This window comes from Trachurus japonicus, chromosome 15 (genome assembly GCF_045865225.1).
Source record: "Trachurus japonicus isolate A0001 chromosome 15, Traja_1.0".
In the NCBI taxonomy this organism is placed as follows: domain Eukaryota; kingdom Metazoa; phylum Chordata; class Actinopteri; order Carangiformes; family Carangidae; genus Trachurus; species Trachurus japonicus.
Genome location: NC_140921.1, coordinates 12,508,108 through 12,528,866, shown reverse-complemented (window position 1 = coordinate 12,528,866; position 20,759 = coordinate 12,508,108). Strand labels below are relative to the sequence as shown.

At 42.2% G+C, this 20,759-nt stretch overlaps 1 protein-coding gene across 5 annotated transcripts; it reads right to left on the bottom strand.

Moving 5' to 3' along the window:
- Positions 1-1,717: 1,717 nt before the first annotated feature.
- Positions 1,718-20,419, bottom strand: LOC146973291 (pleckstrin homology domain-containing family A member 1-like). 5 transcript variants are annotated; one of them, XR_015037744.1, is made up of 14 exons: positions 14,918-15,151; positions 13,923-13,979; positions 13,752-13,797; positions 10,313-10,410; positions 9,747-9,878; positions 8,980-9,120; positions 8,406-8,474; positions 7,806-7,870; positions 7,616-7,679; positions 7,295-7,384; positions 5,953-6,026; positions 5,057-5,131; positions 4,087-4,373; positions 1,718-3,946 (listed from the first exon to the last, which is right to left on the bottom strand). XR_015037744.1 is itself a non-coding variant. In XM_085799658.1 (14 exons), the coding sequence occupies exons 2-14, from the start codon at positions 15,056-15,058 to the stop codon at positions 3,715-3,717; spliced, it is 1,284 nt and encodes a 427-aa protein (XP_085655784.1). In that variant the 5' UTR covers positions 15,059-15,151; positions 20,313-20,419; the 3' UTR covers positions 1,718-3,714. The 5 variants fall into 5 exon arrangements, 4 of the variants coding, with proteins under 4 accessions (XP_085655784.1, XP_085655785.1, XP_085655782.1 ...); XM_085799658.1 differs by lacking the exon at positions 4,087-4,373 and adding an exon at positions 20,313-20,419; XM_085799659.1 differs by lacking the exons at positions 4,087-4,373; positions 5,057-5,131 and adding an exon at positions 20,313-20,419.
- Positions 20,420-20,759: the final 340 nt, after the last annotated feature.

The following is a 20,759-nucleotide window of genomic DNA, read 5'->3' as shown; positions in this document are numbered from 1 at the left end:
CACGGCCAGCGAGTGGAACCAAGAATGGCTGCCAGTGAGGTCTGTGTGATCTCTCTCCGCTCTGCAGTCTGCAGAGATGTCTGGGCCATGTGTGAATTCATGTCCACGCCTGAAGCCACAACAGAGTCTTCACATCTGAAAGTTAAGATCAGTTGAGGAGATACTGCAGCCCTCAGCTATACAGTAGCCTGTATACCCAACATCTGTACAGAAACATGATGGTTTCCTCTCTTTCTGTGAACCACTTATACCACCAGCAGCCACATCAGCTCCCCCACACTACACATGCAGTATTATATTATATACTGTCCTGTACTAGCTCATGCCATAGCTCATTATCTAACTGATTAAATAAAGCTTGGTTGATCCATGACCTCACTGTGTAAATCCATCTGTACATACTGTACTGTACAAACTACTGTACCACTAACCACTCCAACATGGCGACTTGCACGTACGCAGCAGCTCAGTGCTATCCGGACTGTAAGAACACTGCTCGGTATAGCCTGTATTATTTATTATCATATTATCGCTATTATTTTTCTTCTATTTATTGCACTACTTTTTATAGCTTATTTATCATTATGGCTGTAGCACTTAATTTTTGGAGCTGGAGCTGTTTTGTCTCGTTCTTGTGGCAATGACAAATGAAGTAGTTTGAACTTGACCTTTGTATCAGGCCAGAGGCTGGATATGTAATTGCTACTGATGAAGCTGATGAGGGATAATAATTAAATAGTGTTTAAGGGTAGTTAAACTAAACTAAAGTCGTACTCAGGTTCTAGTTTTTTCTTTACACCCCAGTCCAGATTAAGATTCAATCCACAAAACACATAAAAAAACCAACGTGAAATATTGATGCACCATTTAAATCTAACCACTAAAAAATAAAGTCTGCTCCACCTCAACGAACTACAACAGACACATTAATGCATCAGTTATCTAATAATAACATTCATCATTCATTTTGCACTTTGGAAATTTAAGTATTAATATTATTATTATTAAAAATGCAGGAAAGGAATTTAGATTTTTCTTCTTTTTAAGTGGGAATCAACTATTGTGTAGTAAAAACAAAAACAAAGGGCCAGGCCAGCTCTTCTCTGAGGCTAAGCTCTTATTCCACATTATCATTCATCAAATTTCAATAATCTCAGGCACACTTCAGTTTGAGTGAGTTGTTTAAATTTCTGTTTAAAATGAAATAGAGCTAATTGTGCTGAGCATCAATTTCTTTGACAAGAGGTTTTGTACACATTTGGCAAATTGTGAAAAAACTGAAAACATCACATCCGAATCCACTAAGAGAAGTGTGGACAAACATGGCCTGTTTGGTTAACTTTTGTTACCGTCTATTTTCTGATTATTAATATCTTAAATAGTTTTCCGTGCATCTGGAATTTACCTCCATTCCTACATCCTGTCACTGATAAATACAAAGCTAATTGATTACATGCACCTACACTGTGTTTTCATTCACAACATGTTCATGGCAGTGAAGCAGGTGCAGGTATCTCACTCACCACAAGAGGGCAGAAGGCGCCACGATGAGGGAACAAGCGGTGACATTGAAGAATCACACTGAAGACATGACAGCAGACAAAAGGTGAGTTTTCTTCCGCCCAGACTGACTGGAACTTCCCATACACTCACTGACTGACTGAACTCTCTGGAGACCGGTGAGCACGTTACTGAATGACACTCCTGGAAATCTGAGCACATTTTCAGTGTTTATTTCTTTCGAGTCATCCACATAATAAATAGAAACAATTCAAACCAATTACACCAGACTGAACACGGGTGAAGTAGCTTGGCTTTGTTGGGCTGAAATGGAGCAGGCACTTACAAAAAAAAAAAAAAAAAAAAAGGATTAGTGTGTATTATTGAGCAGGACTAATATGGGAGACTTTTATTTAAAATAAAACCCTACTGCCTGCTACTGAGATGGTAACACAGGTAACAAGAGAATAAAAATCAGGAAACATCTAAAAGCATATAAAAATAATTCTGCTGCACACAGCTCTATTCTGCAAAGACAAAAACACACACGGCTGTTGATCAACAAAAACAAATAATAAAACCAGAGGCAATCTGAGGAATCAATAGCATGTTAATGTGTTGTTAACAAGTGTCCGAGTTGAATAATTTTTTTTCCCGTTAAATCTCATGATCCAAAATGTTAGCGCGGAGTTCACACAGACTAATCTTCTTCAAACAGTGATCTGCAGGATTAGTTCATTCATGTGAAACTGTTAGAACCAAGTCTGTCAGGACATGAAGCTTATTTGTAACCGACCTGTTGCTGCAGTTTTTATTACTATTACTGTGAAAAAAAAAAGCATCCAAAGCTTATGTCTTGCACTTCTTGTTTTCTTATAACGCTGCTGCACTTTTCCCACGTCATCCAGTGTCACAGATGTTGAGTCCACAGAGTCTGGTATGCTGCTGAGATGTAGTTTGCAAAAGATGCTGATTCAAGTTGTGAAGTGATGCATGTACTGTGATAGCTTTCAGATTTTTGTTTTTCTTTTGCGCCTCTGCACAGCGCACTCACTTCACTAACGGAGGGTGGAATAACTGTAGAAAAAACTGTACATTTACATGTAAGTTAATTCAGCTTATGGTCAATTAACAGTCACCAAGAACACCATTATAAAATCAAACAAGCAACCATAACCCTTCTATGTGTTAAAAATAAATGTAGTTTTAAACAAAGGCTTGGCAACTAAAAAAAAAAAAAAAAAGATAATAAAAGTGGCTGGAATACATTTGGTCTTGCGTTATTATACACAATGGATTATCATACATACTGGATCATGTTTGAATTATGGTATAAGTTTGCATTGGAGTGAGGGTTTGATGTCAGACTGGGCTTAACCTGTATCTCTAACACTGGCCAACAATAGTACACAAATCCAGTGTCACAACATTTAGTGTGTAAATAGAGCACACTGTTTAAATTAGATTATAGTGAGGTGATGAAAAGCCAGCCCGCTGTAGGGACACTCTTTTCAGATATGAGGGAAAAATACCTCACATGATTGAAAGCTCCCTTGTTTTCTTGGAACAAAGTGGTTTTATAAAAAAAAATCCTCTGCCCACAAATACCATTGAACGCGTCACAGCGCCTGTACAGGTTAAAATAAAGCTCTGGCGCTGAACTCTAATCAGCATGACGAGTAAACTAAAAAAATTTGTAGTTTTGTTTGACACCATCAACTCATAGTAAATAAATATGCCACAGCGAAGGCGACAGCAGGCAGGCAGAGGGAGGTGTGTGTGGGTGAAGACCAGGTCGTCTTTGGCACACGAGTGCAGTTCAGTGGTGACCCAAACTTTTGCACACTGACGGCACTGACGGAGGAGCTCAAAAAAATGAGTCTGTGATGTTGTGCAACAGCTTTAGTTTGAAAACCAATGCCTGCCCCCCGCCTTTTTTTTGTTTTTTTTAAATGTGTTGTTTTTAATAAACACCTTGTTGGGCACAGTTTTTCCGTCTTTCTCCGTCTTGTCGACATCCGTCCAGGCAAAAACAAAGTGTTAACGTTCCAGTGGCTCAGACCTCGCTCACTGGCAGGTCAGCGTCATCCAGGTCCTGGGGTGGTTCGGGCATGTAGGGCTCAAAGCTGCTCCGCCGTCGCCACGGTGACTCCTCGGCGTTGGCGATAGTGGCGATGGCGATGGTGGTGGCGGCGGCGGGTGGCGGCTCGCAGGTCACTTTGCCAGACGCGTCTCCTGCAGGGACAGGCGTGCTGGCGTGTGGCTGTGACTGGGCCGTGGCAGCAGGCTCATGAAGTGCTCGCTGTCCCACGCCAGGCTGCGAGCGTGTGCCGCACGTGACAGCAGCGCCCCACTCTGGGTAGCATGGTGGCATGGCAGATATGGGCGAGCGAGGGACTGGGGGGCCCGAGGGGCTGCGGTAGAAAGTGGGACGGCTGCTGTGTTCCTGCAGTTGGGAAAACAGTGGAGGGGAAAACAAGAGAGAAGGAGAATGAGGGGAAACGAAACGAGCTGTTGTTAGTGACAAAAGGTGACATCCTGATATGTGTAGTTTATTTGAGAAGAGCACAAAGTTGAGTTACAGACTTGGAATTAGCACCGACATGTGGGGCCTGACGCAGCTTGAAGGCTGTAGGTGCTGAAGAATGTAGCGTTTGCTAGAGAGTGGAGATGGTGGTAGTAGCAGTAGGAAGTAGAAGAAGTAGTAGTAGTAGTAGCAGAAGTAGAGGTAGCGGGGAGTAGTGGTAGTAGTGTCAGCAGGCTTTTAGTTTTGGGAGTCTCGACAGGTTGCAGTGGAAGAGCAGAGTGTCTTAGGAAGCAGTGGTTGGTTGTTGCTCGTTATTTCACAGCTTTTCATTGTCAGATTTCAATCTCTGAAACACAAAGCAGAGAGCATGGGAAAAAAAAAGAAAAAGTAAAAGGGAGAAGCCACTGAGTAGCTGGTAAAAATGTAGGTTAGGAAAGAAAAATTCCCATAAAGCGCAGAGAGAGACATTCCAGTATCAACATCTCTGTCGACTTTAAGGTTCTGCATTTTCACAGTTTCTACCACGTGACGTGACGGTGACAGAGTGACATGCTGGGGCTTTGCAGGATTGTGCAATATTTATGATCGGTAAAAATCAATCATAGTGTCACTTAAGCTTCAGGAGAACTTAGATTTACAATTCCCTCAACAAACATATCAATATATCCTGAGGGGGAGTCACACGTGTTACCAGATTTATGCTGAATCCAAAGGTCCAAACGCTTCAGCAAATAATCTACCACACTGAAGACGTGGACAACTCCCCACTGCTCACTGAACTACTGACTGTGTGACACAATCACATAAGACAGGCACCTTAACAGCTCCGATACAGTAATATTAGCATATAAATCAAGACACCACAGCGTGAGAACCCACTGTTTTATGACTCTGGACGTGTGGATTCAGCACAGGTAAGTTCTCATTTTCAAAGCTGTTAAACATTTTCGCTCACACAGAAGGTACAGGAAGTCAATATGGAAACAAGTACATTATTGTGTATATGAGAAAGAGAGGAAAAAAACATACAGGCAGCGAACAGGAGGGAGGAGGAGAGACAAGCAGGATGTCACACATCTAAGACAGGTACACAGCTGCAGCAGACTGCAGAGATAACAGGGCATGAAGGGAAGAGAAACAGAAGGTGTGAAAGACACATGTACCCAGTAATAAAGACAGAGATAGAAACAGGTATTCATAGCTACGCTGGTAGCGTAGTTCAAGCACAGAGCGTGTGTCTGCACATGGATTGTTCATCGACTTGTGTATATTTTAACACCGAGGTGTCATCGATAATGGTGAGGACATGTGAAAGCTGTGAAAGTGAAACCATAAGGGGGGAGGGAGAGAGGGAGGGAGGCAGCGGCTGCAGGTTTTTTTTACCAATAGTTAGATGGTCATGTTCCAACTGTAGAGAGTCTTTGCCTTTACTTTTTATTATTTGAAAGACTGGAGGTGTGCTTGATTTGAGTTGCCATGTTTGTCGCCGACAGTCATCACATGCAAGAGAAGCTGAATGAAGCACACCCTGAATCTTACAGTTCCTGACACAAGTTTTAGTTTTTTTTTTTTTTGTTGTTGCTTAAAAAACGATCCGGATGCAATGGATGTACAACTTCAAGCTGAGCTTTAAGTGACAGTTCAGCAAGGGGAAAAGAGAAGCAAAGGAGGGGGAGAAGTGAATGAGAGAAGCAGTGCGGACGAGGGCGTGAAGGGAGGAGCGCTTGTTGGGTTATCACAGCCATACGTAGGGTGTGGTTGGCAAAAAAAAAAAAGGAAAAAAAAAATAGAGCATCAGATGTGCCGTCAGATCTGATCTTCCCTCATAATGTCTACAACCACAAAGGGGCAGCCAGTGAGTGGAAAACAGTATTAAAAAAGATGAACTTATAGTTTAAAGGGGGAATTTAGACGAGCTGACATACGTGCTGCTGCACTCCCCGATTCGGGACGTATACCTCTGTATACAGGGGTTCGACAGCCGTCTGGCCTGCCGCATCTGCAACAACACAGTGCAAAGCAGGATTAGAGCAGATGGGCCATCTGCCCACAGGGAGAGGAGGAGGAGGAGGAGGTGGAGGAGAGAATGTGACAAAGAAGGAAAGAGGGGAAAAGAGGATACAGAGAACAGGCACAGGAGAAGAAAAAGAAGGTGAGAGAGAAAAACAAGCGAGAGAAAGACAGACTGGAGGAGGCAAGAGAGAGGGGGGATTGTAGAGAAACAGTCAGCGGAGACGTGTTGAGAACGATTCCAGTCTAACCAGCTGCGGCAGAGGACAGCGTTTCCTCTGCAGTCTGGGCAATGGAACCGGTTTATTTCTGTCTTCTCACCTGCCAAGTCCACCTGCCTGTCTCTAAAGCATGTAGGCTGCTGACTGAGCTAACTAAGTAGCTCTAAGACACAGGAAGTGTACTCACACAGGAGGCTGAAAAGTGGCGACGGCGCATTGGTCATCTTGCTCATGACCTACTTTCGCTTAAAAAAAAACAAAAATCAGTATAGGGTCGCCCTGGTGCCTCGGGGGGACGAGGCGCCAGCCATGAGCTGCAGCGTTCCCAGGTCCAGGTCCAGCTGGGGACCTTTGTTACACCAGATTCTCTCCCTTCTCTCTCTCTCCCCTCGTTTCCTGTCATCTATCAACTGCCAGTTGTCTAATGAAGACACAACATGGCCAAAAAAAATAGGGCCTCAAAAAAATTTAAAAATAAATAAAAACACATCTTATTTGTGGTTGGATGGTGGGAAAATGCCGAGCAGGCTGTGGCAAACACAGAAAAATACTGAAAAATAGCCTATAGTAGCCTTTGAAGTTCCAACATAACGAGCTTTCTCTGCCAAATCATGTTGTTTCCTCACAGTTTGGTAGCAACCGTCCCAAGGCTCTGGACCAGTCCTTGGCTCGGGAGTTGGGAGGTTCTTGTGTAGACTACACAAAGCAGAATTTAGCTTCAGACTATACAACCACAGCTACAACAACTGGTTGTCGTTATGCTGCAAAAATAAGGGCATAGTTGTGAAACATAATGCAGCCAAACTACTGTGTCTGGATTGGTTTGAAAGGAAGTAAAACAGGATTCTCATCTCTGTAGCTTTCAGCTGTGTGAGCTCTCGGTAATCAAGATGTGAAATGAGTAAAACATTACTTAGAAGTGTCGCAAATGATCTTAATTTGAGTAAGGTAAGCCTAAATTTGTGCACAAGACAAAAGTCAAAGCCTGAAGTCATTTCCTGTTTTTTCTGCAGGTACATGTGAGTGTGATACATACTGTGGCAGCAGACCTCCCAGGTCCCCGCTGGGCCACAATAGCCCCAGAGACAGCCTTGATCCAGCTGTGCATCTCCTCTGGACTGTCCGCCTGGTGGAAAAAGAAAGGAGGGGGAAAAAAAACGAGAGTAAGAAAACAGAAAGAGAAACGCACGGTGAGGAAATGAGAACGAGATAAGTGACAGGAAGGGAAACATGCAAACAAAGTGTGAAGAAAGTACAGAACGTATGAATGCTGCGGCACAGTGATCTCAGAAACGTCTGAATGTGTCCATCCATGTGAATCAACTGTACATTCCTCTTATCGTAGAAAAAGACGCACCTGTATGTAAAACGTCCTCGATGTGGTGACGACTTCAAACAGATTATCTCTCATCATGATGTCACTACAGCAAAAGGGGAAAACAAGTCAAATCATTTTTATCTCATCTACTGTACATCTTTATCTAAATCAGAAAGGTAAACACCAGCGCCTTTTGTACGTTGGGAAAATGCTGGGACATGTTAAATACCTCTGCTTGCACTCCTGCACTTTGTGAACCTCCTTCAGTGGGATCATTCTCAAAGGCTCCTTCTCCTGAAGTTAAGAAAATAAAATAACCGTTGAGTTGAAGAAGCCAAAACCTGCCAACTGGATAAATATTCCAAACGCATAATACGTACAAGCTTAAAACAAGGCTGAGTTATTATTTTTCAAAGGAATTGAAGCAAACTTTGCAAGAACTAGAAACCCTGAAGGTTTGTAACTTTCTTGACCTGGCTATTTGATACAACAGACAGAGAGTCTGTGTCCTTGGGGCCTGTTGATAGCCAAATAGACAGATAAAACTGTCAAATAAGGGCAGACTCTGCCAAGTACGGGGAATGAGACATGCAGTATTGTCCTGAGGACAGTCTGCGTATGTGTGTGGAAGAAAAGCCAGGGGGGAACAGGGCATGATAGGACATGTGAAGTGAGGGCACTGAATTCCACAGACTGCGGATAAAGCATGTTAGAAATCAGGGCGGTGTGTTTGCTGTTGCCCCAGACTGTGGGGGTGAATCCAATCCACGTGCACCATAAATAAAAACATTCCTTGAAGGCTTCACGTAACTTAATCAAAGATAATTACCAAATCAGACTTGAAGTAACTCATTGAGTTTTCTTCCAGGAGGAAATATCGCCGTTTCCAGTTCCTCATCTGAGAAAAAAAGATGTTTTGTTTAACTTTTCTGGAAAATAAAACGATCCGTCATTGTTGTCAGTTACGATAATAAAAACACAATCTTTTCTGGTTTTGACACATTCTGAACTGTACTGTTATATACTGTGCTCCCCTCCCCCTTATACTAGAGGGGAGTCCATTAATACTTGGGCATTCATAAAGTACAGATTTGTACACACTGGAGGAAATGCATTTCCTTAGGCGACCAATTTCTTTACCATTATCAAACCAAAATCTCATCATCTCGCATTCATTTGAGTCATAAGACTTTACTCCCTCTCACATAAAGGGGCTATTTATTTTTGTCAATGCCATTTTCATTGTAACTGCGCCATTAATTGCAAATGGTGTAGTACGTCCATGGTGAGAAAAGCTCTGTCGTTCTACACGTATATAATGCGGAATATCTCTTAATGGATCTAGAAGGCAAAGGAAACCAACTCTGGCCCGACAGAGGACCGTGAGGGCGGCAGGGACTCACCACGGCTCCTTGTTTGACGCAGTAGCCGGACTTAATGACGGTGTGCTCCTGAGCTGGCCTGCCCAGGAAGTACGGCAGCTGGCTGTGAGAGCGATGCATGGCCTCACGCTCTGCTCTGTCTGCACCGTCAGTACCTTCACGCTGTAATATATATATAACTATTGTAATTAAAGTTCAAACAACATTTAAACAAAAAAACAAAACAGCAAGCACAAGTTGGACAGAATCCTGAGAAAGAAGCACTGTAATTTTGCAGAACATATATATCATTTGTTACTATAAAAATAAAACTTTACTTTCAGTTAAAGGGATAGTTCAACATTTTGGCAAATTGGCCCATTGCCATAATCCCTATAGTTTTAGGAGTAGGTTCGTTACTTTTAATTGTCGGTGCAAGCTATTTTTAGAACAGCGGAGCAGAGCCGTGAGCTGCTCAGAGCTACGCTACGGAGGCTCATGGGATTTCTTGGTTTCCCTCATCAAACTCATCAAATACACAATGCAACAACTCCAAAACGCTCTCGTGGACAAGTTGTGACCTGAGGGAAAACCAAGAAATCCCATGAGCCTCCGTAGCGTAGCTCTGAGCAGCTCGCGGCTCTGCTCCGCCGTTCTAAAAATAGCTTGCACCGACAATTAAAGGTAACGAACCTACTGCTATGACTATAGGGATTATGGCAATGGGCCAATTTGCCCAAATGTTGAACTATCCCTTTAAGATGATGTCACCTGTCGCTGAGGGTGAAGTGAGGGTCATGTTTGTTTACCTGTGTCTGGGTGACGATGGGAACTCCTCCTATGATTTCCGTCTTATAGGAGACTTGTTTCTTGGATGCTGCAACATCAGGCAAGGCCTTCTGGTTTTCTGAATTCTGCTGGCCATCACAAGACTTTGGCACCTTACGAACACACAAGCACATCAGACGTGAGAAGACAGAAATAGACATTTTTTGGGGGGAGGAATTTTGTGGTTGTATTTCTCTGGTAGGGTGTGGAAGGACTTTTCTGAATGCTGAAGTTGACAAGCCTTTAACACATTTTTATATCCCTTTCCTTTCTGGATGGTTAAAGCTTCATGGGGAACAATGGAAACGGTGCTTTATCCCAGTGCTCGGGATAACAATACAGCATCCTGTTAGTCATGCTCTGACTCACTCTAGTCTTGTTTCTTGACAGTCAACTCATTCATTTCTCGAGGAGAGGAAGAAATAAAAGTTTCTCCAAGTGATAAAACATGAGCCAAAAAGAACAGACGAGTGCGGCTGAATCTGGGATGAACTTGCGTTTGTCTGTGCCCACTATGTGTGTGTATGTGTGTGTGTGTTTGTCTCACAGTGATTTTGGTGGCTTTATTGAGAGCGTTGACCCAGTCCACGAGGTCCTGCTGATCATTGGCCTGCAGGAAGAACTTCCTCATCCCAGCATTGATGACTAAGAGATCATAAAAAAGAAAGAAAGAAAGAAAAAAAGCCATGAGAAACAAAGGAGAGAGTGAAAGTATAAAGTTCAGAGTTAAACTACAATCTATTCATCCGGTCTGATTCATTCTGTGTTTAATATGAATCACATGAATCTAACAAAGATGTACTGACAACCTGTGTTTTTTGGCTTTACTGTATATAAAAATATGACATGAATACAGTACAGGAGGCAGCAGGAGAACAGATCCACTACCACAGACTTCTCTGTAAAGTGAAAAACAAGTGAGCCAAGGGACTCTCCCACACACAACCAGCAGCGTTTTCTCTCCATGTGAATGATGACCTAGCTCGATTCAGCTGCTTCAGTCTGCCACCGCCTACCCACTTCTGACCATGACGGAGAAGGAAAAACCCCACAGCTACCAACCACCAAAAATATTCTCGCACATTTTCACACCCATGTGAACATGAGCGAACCCCATTTTCAATCACAAAGAAATTTTTGGGTCAAATGCTGATTAGCTATGGATCAGGATTTGGGAGCTGAAAGAACTCAAGTCTTCTCATTCTCTCTCTCTTTCTCTCTCTCTCCACCATAAATCCTTGAATTCTGCAGCTCAAACCGTCCTTGTGTCTCCTCTGTATCCTTTCGACACCATGGGAATAAATTACATTAAAGCTGGACTGGTAAATCTGGCGGGGGCGAGTTGTAAAAGGCACTCAGAGCTCAAACTCTGTGGCACAATGACGATCATTCTTCCTTGTTCTGTGTGTGTTTGGTCCAGCTCTTAGACACATGCAAGACCTCACACTCTTTTTTTTCCCCCTCCCAACTTCCTTGTAAATAAATCTGTCTGTCTGGTCTCTTTCAGGTGATCGGCATGACCTAATCCAGCAGTATTAACCTTCTCTCGTGCCCACAGTATCATTAGGAGCTGTTAAATGCTTGGTAGCTGTGAAAGTGTAGTGGTCTCTTGGCCGCTGGGATGACAAATCAGGGAGGGGGTTATCAGATCTGACTCATAGTTACACATAATAAAACAATGTGTGCTCTTGCCAAACACAGCCAAGCACCAAACATTCACACAAATGCAGACATTTGGATCTCCCTCATCACCACATATCAATCCCAGTGTGCAGTTAGGTTGAAGTTTCTCATTGTAAAAACATCTGTGTGCGTGACAGCCGTTGCCTAACTTTGCTAAATACTCCTTCCACCTATGTGAGGTTCGCTAGATGCAGGAAAAGGGGGCGATTTGTAGATATCGGCAAAACATGTGGCACACAAACGGCAGTTTAAAAATAACTTAATCAGAATCAGGTTCCGATTAGGATGCCGGCATCCTGTAGAAACCTCTGCGAGGCAACTGGTGAACACACACAAGCAGACACAAGCACACACGGCAGCCGACTTCTTGTTACACACTAGTATTTCCTGCTATTGAAGCGGATGGAAGAGGAGGAAAGGGGCTAGTAAACAATAACAGGGAATGGAGGTTTGCTACGTAAATCTGATGATGGTTCATATTTATGCAACATTTTTAATTTGTGTCTCGAACGCACATCGTGAGAAGAAAAGGTCAAATCAAGTCAACGAACATACGGACTGTTCACTAGCAGATATCAACTGATTTTTGGCAAACTAAGATCTCCTAATCAATCACATGCAGTCAGAGTAAAACAATAATCATAAACACTATGCATGTGTGTGTGTGTGTGTTTGATGTTTTCTTGCTGAAAAAGTACTCTAAACTGAAAACCAATGATCAGTTTCAAATTATTTTGAAGAAATTTCAGGACATACCTTCCGCACAATAAAAGTTTCTAGTACCATATTTATTGTAGGATGAACTTTTAAGATAAATTGTTTAAAGTGATAGTTCAACATTTTGGCAAATTGGCCCATTGCCATAATCCCTATAGTTTTAGGAGTATATTTTTTACCTTTAATTATTGGTGCAAGCTATTTTTGATGAGGGAAACCAAGAAATCCCATTAGCCTCCAAAGCGGAGCTCTAAGCAGCTCGCTGCTCTGCTCCACCGTTCTAAAAATAGCTTGCACCGACAATTTAAAGTAACAAACCTACTCCTAAAACTAAAGGGATTATGGCAATGGGCCAATTTGCCAAAATGTTGAAATATCCCTTTAAGATAGGTTGTCGTCATAAAGGTCTTCAACTCCTCTCTTAAAGGTGGAGTGTTTCACCACTAGTGGCACTGTAGTGAAATATTTTGATGAGCAAGTTTCTGTATTACTTCTTTGTTGACATGTACTAGCATCACAACAGAGAAATACGAGCACACAACAGGCAAAGAAATTACACAATACGAATTTCAGTCAATCAATAATGGGTGGGAGTAATGAATGAAATCATGTGCTTGTAACTGAGAAAGTTGGTATCACTGCAGCTGTGCTCCCAGTGAAAGAGTCTGTCTGGACTCTGGAGCCCTGACCAGTGTAACATAATACACAGCAGATGACAACAGTGAAGGTTTAAAACTTAAAAAATGATTTTACAAAAGTTGTATCAGATGGGGAAAGCTGTCAACATGGTAATAGGTCCTTTAGGACACATAAAACGCAAAACTTTTTGAGTAGAATTAAAACTCCACAGGTGACCTTTAAAATTCAGATTAATAGGAAAGACAAATGAGATGTAAAGCCCAGCTTGTCTGCACACAATTATAAAAATAGGACTTTTGGGAGAAATGTCTAAAGCCGAGGCTCTGGATTTATTACACCTAAAAATATGAACTAATAAAACCACTGAGGTGCCAACACAACCATCTCATTGATTAAAATCATGAAATATAAAGGACACAAACAAGCGCAATACAGTTAAACATATTTGAGCACAAGCCCAGATCATCAACTGCTGCTGCCTCCTGCATCTCTTGTGTGTTGGCTAAACACACAATGTTGAACAAAGCTGCCTGGTCAGTGGTGGAGAAAGTATGTGGAGAGGAGTGCTTGACCAAGTCTAGAGGGCAGACAAGGGCAGCAAACATTCTTCCCTTAGGTTAAATTAAGAGTAGACACTAGCTTAGTCAATATATGATTAATCACACACGCAGTGCTCATGTGCGCAAAGCACTGTGACATTATGTTGATGTAAGTTTCTTTTAAAAGAGTCATGCTGTCATTCATACAATCAGATTGTGCAAGTCCTATTTGCTATTCTAAGTCAGCATAGAAAAAGCTGTAAAAAAAAAAAATTATGAGAAAATATTATTATTTCTGGATAGATCTATATTTTTCTCACAATGCTTGTTCTGTGAACTACAAAATAGCGTTGGTATTCTAAGACTATAAAAAGACATTGCTAATAGTAATGATCAGTGTTTTCTTACCAAAGCAGAATTCCGCCTTAGGCCTCAGTTTCGTGGCATCGCTGACCTAGAGGAGGACAAAGCTCAACTGTTAGCCTCCCAGTTCAACCAAATACTGTAAACTTAATCTATTTATACATAATCTTATCATGTTAGTGTCTGATAAGCTTCAGTGGTTATAGTTCTGTGTACCTTAGAGATGTAGGTGAGCTTGAGGGAACCGACACAGTCTGCACCAACAGGCAGGTTCTGAAAATGTGAAGAAAACGTGTAAAAAAACAACAACTAATGATTCATCAGTCTATTCAGGCAGGAGCCTTGGCTGTCGATTATTTACAAAATACGTGGTGGAGGAGTAGAGTCAAGCTCTGAAAAGCGAATCAGCGTTATGGAGTAAATACAGTACATTTTGGCTTCATTCCACGATGGTTAATTTCAGTGTCTTGCTGTGTTTCTGAAACTAAGAGATCCAGATTTAACATCATTAAAATTTAACCTTTTCAATCTATAAAAAGAAAAGGGACTTGCTGAATTATTTAAAATTCCTCCTGCAATACATCATTTATGAATACTTCATGTAACAGCACACTTACAAATACAGCAACTCCGAACCAGCATGATGTACAAACCAAGTGGAGAGTTATACTGTAAAAACTGTGACACCGGGGGGTCACAGAGCAGAAAACGCTGACCACTGTGCTTTCTGCACTTATCAGTGCTCACTATATGGGCAAGATGCCTACAACACAAAACACAAATCCCTCATTTAGAGTTTGATTATGAATGTTATTTTATCTTTATTCTAATCCTTTTACGGTAAAGTCTGTTTAAAGGGGAAACACAGACACTGTTAGCACTGGGCTGCTCATGTGCTTTTTAATTGTTGTCAAGTATATTAGTTTAGGTTGTACCATCTTTCTATGACTGTCTGGCTAAAGAAACACATGTATTTCCATTTGTGTTCACAGTGATTGCAGACCTTCTAGCTCAAAGTGGCTTGTAGTTAGCCTACAACTGCACAAGAGCTGACCGTCCACATCGATAGCCAACTTTAGCCAGCACGCCACTGTCTGCAAACTGTTCAATTTCACCGTAACAAATATGTTTGCCTGTGCAAGTCACCTGTGTGATTTTTCTTCACCAGAAACACAGCTAAGAGTTAAGCTAACGCAGCTCTGTGTAATTACCTGTGGGTTGTCCATGAACCACACCAGGCTTCCCTGCTGTGTGTCCAAAATGAAGTAACGGCGCAGGAACTTGCCACTGCTCTCATTCTCCTCGATGTCCAGGAAGCCGCAGATGCGGTTCTGTCGGTCCACGTAAGGCATCTCGCTGCCGGGACATTCCCTGGCCTGCTGGGGCCGGGAGTGGAGAGAAGAGCGGGGAGAAGAGCAGGGGCAAGCGGGGACTGGGAAGAATTCCTGAAGGACGGAGAGAGGAAGAAAAAAAAAGAGAACACGGAGAGATGTGTGTGAGGAGGGAGCGAGTAAATGAGGAATTTCTGTTGTCTCTCTGTGGTGAGCCGTGCTAGCGGTTCCCGCTCCCTCCTTCTCTTTCTCTTTGTATCTACTGTATCTGTGGTCTCTCTGCCACCTGGAGCTCACTAGGCTACAGCCTGCATGGGGATCATGTGACACAAACCACAACCCCGCCTTTATCCTTTTATATCAGCCTCACCCACTCTCTCTCTCTCTCTTTCGTTCTCTCAGAGTCTCTCTTTTTTTCTCTCCCTCCTGTAACACACGCTACACTCTGTCACTCTCTCCTCTATCTCCTCCACCCACCCCGTCTTGCTCTCTTTCTTTCCTTCTCCCGTTTCTCTTTGCCCCGGCGTCTCCTCTCCCACTTTCTGTGCTATCTCCTCCCAATTGCTCTCTCATCCGATTTGGCAAGCCTCTGGCCAGCCCCTTCTATCCCCTCCCTCCTGCCACAGCTGAGCACCCACTTGAGCATGGTTTAAAAAAAAAAAAAAAAAAAAATCTCAGACGTGTTCGACACAAAGAAAAAACACATACTCCCTCAGGAGCTGCACAGGAGACAATGTGCAATATTTAACCTGCTGAGGTCTGACGCCTCCCCGAGACCTGCAGCTCTCTGGAAATCAACACACAAAAAAAAGTAAATGATTGAAGTGCATCTGTTCAGTCTCACATGTGCAAATGAAGCATCTCAATGTCAAACCCCTGTGTGGGTGAGCACAGCATTACTGTAGGCATATTGTCGCATTAGCCTGTTTAAGCTGCTGTCTTTTTGGACCGGGCCTAAAATATGTGAGTGAGATGAGTCTTTGGAAGGCAAAGATAAAGACGCTCTTTCTCCATGACGTTATGAGCACTGTGTGTGTGGGTGGATGGGGGCAAATCAGGGACAAAAGGCCTGGTTGTTGTGCATGGAGTCTGGGCTGGGAGCATCTCAGTTAGTCCCTGCGTCTGCCCGAGTCATCCCATTTGACACACAGGCACGAGAAAAAGGAGCAACGCAGTCGGAGGCGACTATCTCGACGCTACACAAACACCGATTGTCATGTGAGAGTGAGAGACGTCTCTGTGGAGTTTAGTGATCCTGTAAATGAGGTGCTGTGCACAAGTTCATCGGCATGCATGCTCATGCATTTCAGTGATGCGGATTAGATGTTAGAGATATGGGGGAAAAAAAATCCCTACAAGGTGAACAGGCCACCATGTGTACTGGGGAGACTTTTAATTCAGTGACAGGATAATCAGTGGAAAAACAGGTATATCAACTACAGCAAGACCTGGATTAATGGATTTTCTTTTTTTAGGCTGGTGTTACACTGATATTATAGGATAATGAGGAAAAAAATGCTTTAGAAACTCACTGTACACTGAGCACAGGCAGACAGTTAAGCGGTAACTTGTGAACATGGTGAAACATTAGCAGCTACAGAGCCAGATATTTCCTTCAGGAGTTGGTAGAGAGCAAATACGGAGCTAAAAATAAGCAAACGACTCAACAAGTGGCCAGACACACCGAATTAATGATAATGTTTCTGCCCCTTGAGCCACATTTCCTAAATCACACATATTTTTCACATTCCTTTTCATGCTTATTCACCATCGAAACCACACATATATATACACATCTGTATTTAAATCTTATTTATGTATCAGTCCAATGGCTAATGCTAACACGGTTTACATGCTAAAGATCAACTACCCTCCTCAGATCGGGTGGTCATACTCATACTCATGTTAGACAACACTAGTGCCACAATTTTGATCATATTATACTAATGTGGAACATGAGAAACCAGTGGTTATTAAATCTTGGCATGTTTTTAAAGGCAAACACTCTGTGTCACTTCTCCATTGGCTGTCTCGGTCCAAGCACTACGAATGAACCCAATTTTACCACTCTGCTAGATCTGACTCTCCATCTTATCATTAGTAATGAATGAAGAGACGATTCAACAATTGGGGTTAATCCTCTCTGCACAGCCTGACTGATACTCGGCCCGTTGAAATGACATGGACATTTGGAGGTTTTGGAGAAATCTGACAATCAGCTTATGGTATTTTATTTCATTCTTAATACGAATCCCTTATAGCTGTAGTAGAAAAATCAACTTGTCAGTACTTTCTATAGGAAAAACCATTTATGGTAGTTTCTAAATGACCTCAAACCCAGTTGTCCAACGCATACAAATACTGATATATCTGCAGTAAGGTAATACAGACGATACGATATGTCAGCCTGTTCCATTATCCAGTAGTCTAACCCTAATCCTCTGCATTGCCAGTGCCAGAGCTAAATGTAGACATTATCATTAGATTATTTATCATCTTACAGACTTATTACTTGTTTTATCCATCCATGGGGCTGACCGCTAGGACAGGACGATATGAAAACATGAGGTGTTTATAAGACGTGTTAGCCAGGATATTAGGTTTGCATGTGCAAACATATACCTGTGATATTTAAAAATAGACAATTACCAGGATACTAGCGCACAGGAAGAAATGCACTCATTATGTCTGGGCGATCAGATCAGGGCTTCCTGTGCGACACATTGTGGAAAGGCTGGATGAGCCAGAGCTAGAGGGATACACGCACATAATAAATTAAAACATGCAAAGTGAGAATACTACAAGTTTAAAAGGTCCAACTCTGAATAAGGTCGGATGAGGCAGCACGATATAAGGTGACTTCTTTCTGGGTCAAACATTCCCCCTGGTAAACTCACTCTTTACATTTGCTGGAAGGCTTTGTCCACCATCACATGGCGACCAACTGGTCACACATGACGAGTCATAAAACGAGCAAGACAACAGCTGGATGGCCCAGTAGAGGGTCATTGTTTTCCTTTCGCGATCTTACACCACTGCTGCACAATTGAAAGTACGACAACAGCTGAAGACCAGAGTAGCTGAGCCTATAGGTACCTACATGTTCTCACCACATAAGAACTACAAAACAAACCACTGATCTAGCTGCCAAGGACATGGATAGATCAACTCTCAACTCTTTCAAATTTTTTATCAGTTTCATTATTTCCCCAGGCGTCCAGAAACCAACCACTACTCTACAGATTACATAGCTGATTATCTATGTAAGATCAAATGCCAAAACAATTTGCTAATCTCAGTTTTCCACAATAGTAAACATTTTGTGTTGATTGTTGGTCATGTTAACTTGGGATTCAGGTAAAAATGACCAAAAGTGTTCACATTGTTCACAAGTGAGCAATAAAGAAAACTGTCAGACCTGTTGGTATTTAGATTCAATTATAGATTATTTTCACAACCCAGCCTTGCTTCACTTTTCCTGTGAGGTAATCACTTGGAGGAGAAAGAAACACAAAGCAACAAAACACAACTTTTCAATTAATCAAATCTTGTATATCCAAATGTTATGGACTGAACGTGGGACTGTGCAGTAGTAGTTGTGATCAAATGCTCAACATTTTCTTTCAGAGAAACTGAAACCGTCTGAGTGAAATAAATCTTCTTTTATCAGAACAAACACTGAAGTACAGAGCAACAGGGGCCGTAAAGTAAAGAAAAGGGAAAGGGTTGGGTTGAATTAGCTCCTCACAGGTCAAAGGTGGGACAGGTCATTCCAGTCCAGCTGAAGAGAGTAATTTCTGCCCAGAGTCAGGCTGTGAAAGCAGCACTAAGGTCAGCAGGTTTGACAGGCTGGGACCTGTTTACCACAGCAATATAGCTGCTAGTGTTGCAGTACTCGAAGCCGGTCTTCTCGAGCACTACAACTCGTAGTTGTAATGTAGTTCAATAACTTTTAGATATTTAAAAATGTTCTACAAAAGAGAATGCTTGTGTAACCATTTGAAAAACTTGGTTGCAACAGTGTCAAAAGTGGGAGAGTCTTTAGCAGGTTGTGCTGCTGCTGTGTTATTCTGTTAAATCCAAACTTTGTTTCAATTAAATATGGTCCTATAGATTTTATATACAAACTATATTTTCTTTTTAGCTGAGGAATAATGTAGGTATCAAGCCACATGATTATTATGAGTACTGGCACTGAATACAGTAATGGTCTTGCATTGGTTTGGTCTCAGGTACAACACTAGCTGGTGTGGGTGTTTAAAAAAGAAAAAAAGTATCACCAAAGCAGGAAAAAAAAGATCAACACTCTCTTTGCTATTTGACAACTTGTAACACACACTACTGTATCTTGTGTTACTGTTATAAACAAGCCTCCAAGGTGTCAGACACTGTCAAACACTACTATTTTAAGTACCTACTCATTATCGTTCCTATTTTATTATTGTTATTTATGTTATGGTGCACTTTCAGCATGCATTATTGCACTTTATATGTGGACTGCTGCGATTCCCCAACACAGGTGCCCTAGCGTTTCATATTTACCCCTTTAATGGACTGGGTTTTATCCTATATCACATTTATCTTGTCATGTTTAATCTGTGATGTGAGTGAAATGTTTCACACAACATGGTGACAACATAGGCTGGCCTCGTATTGAGGTTTCTTTTTTATTCTCATGACTTTGATTTGTTTCTTATTGTATATTTACAGTTTCTGTTACTATGTTTCTATCATGTACTGTATGGGTTTTACTCATGGTGCTATGGACCTCTCTTTGGCATGTGTCTCTATCTATCTATCTATCTATCTATCTATCTATCTATCTATCTATCTATCTATCTATCTATCTATCTATGTATGTTAGCAGCATCTGTAACATCTGCTCCCTTGGCCCTCAAGTTGACTGGGACTGGGAGTCATGGCTCAGTCAGATTAGCCTTGCTGTTAGCAACTATGGCTGCTCCGCCTCACAGCATTGCATTAATCATTTACCATGAACTACAAACATTTCCCTGTCCCTGCTGCTGCTGTGTGTTTGTGCCTGTACTAGCCTGGCTGTCTAACTGTATCTGTAAGTTAAGTTTAGCCATAACACGACCAACCAGCCAGCGGTTACCTAGCTTAACGTTAGCGACTCGTCTTTTTTTTTTTTTTCTTTTAGCCAGGCTCTTCTTGACAAATTAACGGGCAACTTTGACTTATGCGGCGGCGATAACACCAACAAAGCGTCGTTTATTATTAGTGTGTTAACTTGTTTCTGTTCGGCTTTACTCACCCGAGTCTTGTCCCTTGTGTGTCCGCTGCTTCTGCTGCTGCTCTCCGGGTCTGTGTGTGTGTGTCGGTCTGTGTGGTGTCGGTCTGCTCTGCTCTGCCTCAGCCCATACACAGTCTCTGGCCTCAGCCTCAGCCCATCTCTCTCTCTCTCTCTCCACTGATCCACGACACAGACACGGAGCTCCAACGCTGCTGCTGCCGCCGCCGCCGCACAGATCCTCTATCAGGAAGATGATCACTCTGTAGTTATAAAAGATAAACACACAAAAAAAAAACCAAACTGAATGACAAGCTTCATCTATACATAACATTGCAAACATATTGGCCATAGATTGATAGACAGATCGCTTCAATATTTCTGTTGTGAAATGTTTTTGTACAGTATATTTGTTTAGAAACCACAGATCTAGGCTATACACTAAGGCCCCTTCTCTCCTCCTTCTGCATG